The sequence below is a fragment of the Bacillus rossius genome, chromosome 18 (genome assembly GCF_032445375.1).
Source record: "Bacillus rossius redtenbacheri isolate Brsri chromosome 18, Brsri_v3, whole genome shotgun sequence".
NCBI lineage: Eukaryota > Metazoa > Arthropoda > Insecta > Phasmatodea > Bacillidae > Bacillus > Bacillus rossius.
In genome coordinates this window covers 27,440,640-27,447,450 of record NC_086345.1, presented here as the reverse complement: position 1 = coordinate 27,447,450, position 6,811 = coordinate 27,440,640, and the positions used below count along the sequence as shown (strand labels likewise).

Below are 6,811 nucleotides of genomic sequence, written 5' to 3'. Positions count from 1 at the left end.
TTGTGTGAGGTTGGCAGACGTAACACAGACAGCCAATGATTGCGCAGTAAGCAGGAATGACGTCACTATCAGAGACACAAATAAAAATAACCACATTTGTGGTTATCAATAGGGCCTTTAGCTATGAATAAATGAAATGGGTATAAAGAAGTGAAACAACTAGGATAAATAATACATTTATGCAGTCCATTTGCGTAATAACTAACACCGTGTATACATCAGCTACTTTGATTCTTGACAAAGTTAGTCCTAACATAACCTAAATAGTCAGAAAATGTCTGGACATCAGTTGACGGTACGTACAGGAGATTTTCGTTGATAATTTTCTAGAGTCGCGATTTTTTCGAGAAAAAAATTATTAATCTTAAGATAAGCAGAGGGTTGATTAGGTAAGGTTAGCTAAATAAAAAATATGAAAAAATTAGGGCATTTGGTTACGTTAAGTTTGTTACAAGTAATTATTGGACGTCGCGGCTTTTTAGGACGAAAAGAAAAAAAAATCAGAAAACATTGTTTTCACACAAACGTCCCTAAATTTACCTTGAAGGGATGGTTTCTTAACTCTTAATAGTTTGTGAAAAATAATAGTTTATTGCTGACATTACTATACCAGCATCGACCGTCGCTGCTTCGTGGAATGAAAAGTAAATAAAAACGGAAAAAAATGTTTTCCAAGTACTAGGAGACGTCCCTAAGTTTATCCTGAAAACATGGTTTCTTAATTCCTACTGGTTCGTGAAAAAACTTACATTACAATACCTGTATTTTCACACTGTTGCCACCAGTCTTTGTTTACCCCACAATTGTAGCCAACTATGGAGAATTAAAAATACACTAATTCATATATTGAAGTTCTTAATTATCTTTAAGTTTATCCCTGGATCCTGAAGGCTTGATCCTTATAGCATGATCCTGTGGGCTTGATCCTGTGGTACCTGATGCTTGCTGTTTTAATTTGGTACGTCAAGATTTCTTTTATGTGCATGATCTTCCACCGTACTGAACTAAAACAGCAAGCATTCTTAAAGGATGAGCAGGAGAAAAATAGGGTTTTTGTCAGAGTACTGCATCCTCAGTGTTTTTCTTCTACCCGGTCTAGTTTGGTTTTCGATAGCGGTACTTCATTTTTTGAAATTGATACTTTTTACAATATCACAACACCCTCTTCGAGAGTGATTTGAAAACATGTTACGAATAATGAAAAAGCAATTTGGAAGTTAAATTTTTTTTTTTTCAGTCAAGTGTCAAGTGTTAAAGTCAAGTTAATAATCACCCATTGATGATGGTAGCTTCATAGAAATGCTTTTACAAAACTTTCCTAGTATCAGCCAGCTGTGAATGTTATTTTCTTAGAGCAATTATAATAAAATACACCTTAAAATTGAGTACTAACAATTTTATTATAAAAATTACACCTTACTCCTAGCCAGTGTATGCGAATTGTCTCACTATCGCCATGGAAAAGAATTTAAAATTCCCGTGGCTCAGTCGAGATCTCGGCACCAATGTCCGGGTATCAGTTCCTCGACACAACAGCGCCCAGAACATTAGGCCGTGCCGTGACTCCACAGTTGATCATTCCTGTGCTCTGAAAACAGTTCGTGCTATCTTGTGCAGGTGGCGGATGGAGCGTATCGTGTGATACAAGTTCCTGCGAGCAGCAAGCCGAGCGAAGTGGTGTTCGTGGTGGTCGGAGACGGGCCCGGGAATGGATTTTTGGTAAGTTTAGTCGAGAGCATTCTGATTGGTAGGCCACGCACAGTAGCAGTCTTCATCACGGTACCTGACGTGCACAAGCACTTGCACAGAACTGCCGTGCTTTAAGTATATGAATCGTACATAATCAACAAGCATAAGCTCTACATTCGCTGACCACAACAGCATAAGGTAAAAAAAAATATATATATATAATTTTTAATCTGGTTTTTATGAGTACTGACAATTTTTCATGGTCATCCCATGAAACAAAAATTCTCATTTTCCACTGGTTTTTAAGAAACTTGATAGGGCGATTAAGTGCAAGGAATGTGTGGGCTTAAATTCGCACGCACTCTCACATATGCACATACATCCTTATTTATATTTATATCTGTAATATCAATGGTTTATTTTTTAATTAGTACTACTTGCATGATTTAACACTTGAAATCCTGCCATTTTCTTTATTTTAAAGTCCACAACTACTAGATTTTTTTTTTCAGAATCGAGCATAAATTAATATACAAATTTTAATATGGCAGATGTGGTACAAAAACATCAGTGAAGTAGATAATATAATTGTATAAAAACTACTTGTAAGGAGGATAACAAAGTTGTATATTAATAGAAGCTGAAAATAGTGTTTTGTTTCTTAATTCATCTTATATCTAACAAGGTTCTCTTATCCAGGACTACCTACTTATATTGCTCAATCATCCCGCATAACCACATTTTTCAATTCCCTTTGGATTATTGAACAATTCGGTTCTGGGAAATTTAGGGTGAAATTTATTAAAAGCTAGAAATTATGTCTGAAATCTATTTGATTATCTTTGTGAATTTAATAGCTGTGATTATAATATTTTTCCCATCAAGATATACTTGGGTAACAGTTGAAAGTAAAGTAGAGGCTTTTCTAAAATTAAAAAAATGTTTTTTCTTTTTTTCGATATAACTTTTATTGCTTGGTTATCTCGCAAAACAAAATTTTTAACTAATGAAAAACTCAAAAGTAATGTGAGCAAGGCTGTCCAGGAAAATTGTGAAGTAGGTATCATTATAAAAAAAAAATGGTAAGAATTTAATTACAGTAGTTTTAATAATTTATCACCGATGTTCACCTTTTTTTGAGATCATTAAATCATACTACTATCCTCAACTTCAAAGCCCAAAAAAATTACAGAGGTTTCCAGAATACATTAAACATTTAAAAAAAATACATTATTTTACAATTTTACAGTATTTTAATTGTAGCTGATTTAAACCTTACCAACTTTACACTTTAGTTATGTATGATACTTTTTATTTTTAGTACAACTTCTTAGTTGTTGTATCCAGTAATATTACATAATTATAATTCTTTATTTTTTTGTATTCAGTTCCCCCCCCCCCCCCCCCCCCCCCAAATTTTCTGCAGTTTTATCAGAAGTTTTATCAGTGAGTTTTTTTTTTGTAATTTTCCACTGCTTGCAAATCATTACCTCTCTGTCTTCAGAAGTGTTCTGTGAGTTGCCGTGCATCAGACTGGATGGTGATTGGTCGCGTTGCAGCGGGCGGGCAGCGCTCCTGAGACTGCGGCCACGGGGGCCGACCCGGGGCGCGGCGAGGCCCGAGGGGTGTCCCCAGGTGCGTGCGTCGAGGCGTGGCCACTCACCTCCGCTCTCGTCCGGACTGTTACGCTTCCCTTGTTGAGTCACTGCTAGGGACAACACTTCGTTTCATTTCTGGGTCAATTTCAGTTTTGAAACAGGAGATTTTGGTGTTATTTTTTTTATTCATAAAAATGCGGTATTATTCAACAAAACTATGAAACTAAAACATTTCTGAATACTTTTTCAAACAAAATAATCTAGTTTTAATCATCGGCAAATTTTTAAGTGTTTGAGAAATGGCCCATGTTACGTTAGGTTTAGCCGACCAAAGTGGGCTGGCCGCTGAGGCTCTTTCGATACAGACATGCGGTGTTGGTTTGTTTCTTGTGTGTACTTTCTAATTCTTTGCAGTGGTAGCCTCACTTGTTTCCCAGTGAAATTAACTAAAGTTGCAGGTCGACGTCAAGAGTCCTCTGCATGCTCGGACGAGTGCACTTTTTTTTTTTTTTACGAAAACAAAACATGTGCCCAACGTCTTTACCTTGTGCTCAGTGCTTGTAACAAACCAACTACTGTACCAGTTTTGTTTATGAATTATTGTTTTTCGCTTTTAACTCAACATGGGCGAGGCATTAATTTGTATGGTATAAGAATCTTATTCTGTAAGGTATTATTGTATTGAACGTAAAGAGTTAATTTTTACTTGAAAAAAAAATTATTCAGGAATATTTTGAGTTGAACTTCTACTATCTGATAAATAATTGTGCAAAAAAAAAATATTTGTTTTCAATGATGCTTGATTACGCTTAATGGTTGGTTTTTTTTTAGTTGATGAATGTCTGTGTTAAATTGTTTAAATGTTGATTCACTTCGATTCCTTTGTAGTGGCTTCGAGCGAGAGTGGCGGGCCTGCGGGCGGAAACGCGGGCAGAGTGCCCGGGAGCGTGGGAAACATGCCGTCCGGTGGCTCTGGCCCGACGACATCCCCGAAGAGGCCGACTCCCCGGCCGGCGAGACGAGACCAGCCGGCAGAGCTGTTGATAGACAACCAACTGCTCTCCTTCATGATCGAGAACGACATAGGCGGCGTGACAAACCAGATAAGCGGCGGGATCTTGTGGCCCTTGAACGTGGGCAACGGGCACAGCCCGGACGGCCTCGCGGAGAACGGCTCGGCCCGAGAGAAGTTCGCGTGTCCGCTGTGCGCTGCGGAGTTCGCAAGCAGCCAGGCGCTCGGCGGCCACATGAACAAGCACTCCGCCGCGAGCCGCCAGGCCAGGCTCGAGAAGCAGAGCGGCCTCGACGCGCACGGCAAGCAGTTCTCCCTGACGTGCCGCCTCTGCCCGGCCGAGTTCTCGACCCGGGAGCAGCTGTGGGCCCACACGCCGAGCCACGGGCGCACCAAGGCGTTCGCCTGCACGCTGTGCCCCGAGACGTTCACCCTGAAGTCGTCGCTGATGGTGCACATGAGGCGGCACACGGGGGAGAGGCCCTACCAGTGCCCGCTGTGCGGCGCGAGGTTCACGCAGGCCGGTGCGCTCAGGACGCACGTGCGGGCGCACGGCGAGAAGAAGCACGCGTGCACGGCGTGCCCCGCCCGGTTCCACCGCAAGAGCTTCCTGGACACGCACGCGCGCACGCACACGGGGGAGAAGCCGTTCCTGTGCTCGGAGTGCGGGGCCGCGTTCCCGCACCGCAACAACCTGCTGGCGCACGCCAGGCGCCACAGCGACCAGAAGCCCTTCCTGTGCGAGCGGTGCCCCGCGAGGTTCGCCCGGCGCGGGTACCTGGACGCCCACCGCCGCGCCCACGACGGCCGGAGGCCCTTCGAGTGCGCGGCGTGCGGCTCAGCGTTCTCCCAGAAGCAGTGCCTGGCCAAGCACCTGCTGCTGCACTCGGGCGAGCGGCCGCACGCCTGCTCGCTGTGCCCCGCCGCCTTCGCGCAGAAGTCCTCGCTCACCTTGCACGTGCGGTCGCACACGGGCGAGAAGCCGTACCGCTGCCCGTCCTGCCCCGGCGTCTTCATGGCCCGGAGCGGCCTGAACCGGCACGTGCGGCGCAGGCACGCGCCCAAGTCCACCTTCTCCTGCCCGCTGTGCCCCACGGCCACGTTCAGCGCGGAGAACATCAAGCGACACATCAGGTCCCACATCATTTAATACCTTGCAAATACCTTACAGATACCTTGCAGATACATTGATCATTTAATACCTTGCAAATACATTAGAGATACCTTGCAGATACATTGATCATTTAATACCTTACAAATACCTTGCCAATACATTGATCATTTAATACCTTACAAATACCTTGCAGATACATTGATCATTTAATACCTTACAAATACCTTGCAGATACATTGATCATTTAATACCTTGAAAATACCTTGCAGATACATTGATCATTTAATACCTTGAAAATACCTTGCAGATACATTGATCATTTAATACCTTGCAGATACATTGATCATTTAATACCTTGCAAATACCTTGCAGAAACATTGATCATTTAATACCTTACAGATACCTTGCAGATACATTGATCCTTTAATACCTTGCAGAAACATTGATCATTTAATACCTTGCAAATACATTAGAGATACCTTGCAGATACATTGATCATTTAATACCTTGCAAATACATTGGAGTCCTACTAGTCCGAAAATCCGGCTAATCCGAACAAGTTTAGGGCATATAGACAGACACACACACACACACACACACACATACACACACGCGCACACGCACAGACACACCTATGTATTTAGTTATCATGTAACATAGCCTGTAATATTTTTACAAGCATGAAATCACTAAAATGTCGATAATTTGATCAAGACATCAAAATTAATTTTTTAAATTACTAAAAATTATTTATATTTATTTAAAAAAAAATGATTTTGAGATCTGGATCCAGTCATCAACATTTTAGTGATTTCTTGCCTTGTACAAGTTTTATAGGCTGTGTTAGATGATAACTAAATGTTTACAGAGATATATTTTACTACATTGCAGTGTCGTTACAAATCAATTTTTACCAAGCAACAACAAAAGCTTTCAAAACTTGTTTGTACCCTTGATTCCTTGCCCGATGTTCCCTGAAAGTTCCGCCAGCTACTTTTGCGTCTGTTTCTCAGTTTGATGACAAGAAGACTCAATCCTGGAATAGTCCGGAGTTGTTTTTTTTCCTTAGTAAAAATTGGTAAACTTTGTGAAACTTATAGCATTGCTTTTTTTTTAAAGTACATAAAGTATTCGTGAAAATATTCTGTACATAATTATGTATAAAATTTTGGTTACCTAAGTGATACATCAGGTACATAAGTTGGTAATTTTTGATACATAACGAATTAAAATATATATATATATATATATATATATATATATATATATATATATATATATATATATATATATATATATATATAATTACATGGGTATTGAGCTGAAAACAGTACGTATCCACCATTGGGTAATGGTATTATACTATATTTTTTCAACTCTAATTTCAGAATGCATCTG

At 40.8% G+C, this 6,811-nt stretch overlaps 1 protein-coding gene across 1 annotated transcript; it reads left to right on the top strand.

The window, feature by feature from the left end:
- On the top strand, positions 1–6,510 carry LOC134541191 (zinc finger protein OZF-like). The gene is made up of 4 exons (XM_063384435.1): positions 1–295; positions 1,618–1,719; positions 3,249–3,324; positions 4,176–6,510. The coding sequence occupies exons 1-4, from the start codon at positions 275–277 to the stop codon at positions 5,447–5,449; spliced, it is 1,473 nt and encodes a 490-aa protein (XP_063240505.1). The 5' UTR covers positions 1–274; the 3' UTR covers positions 5,450–6,510.
- The last annotated feature ends 301 nt before the right edge of the window (positions 6,511–6,811 follow it).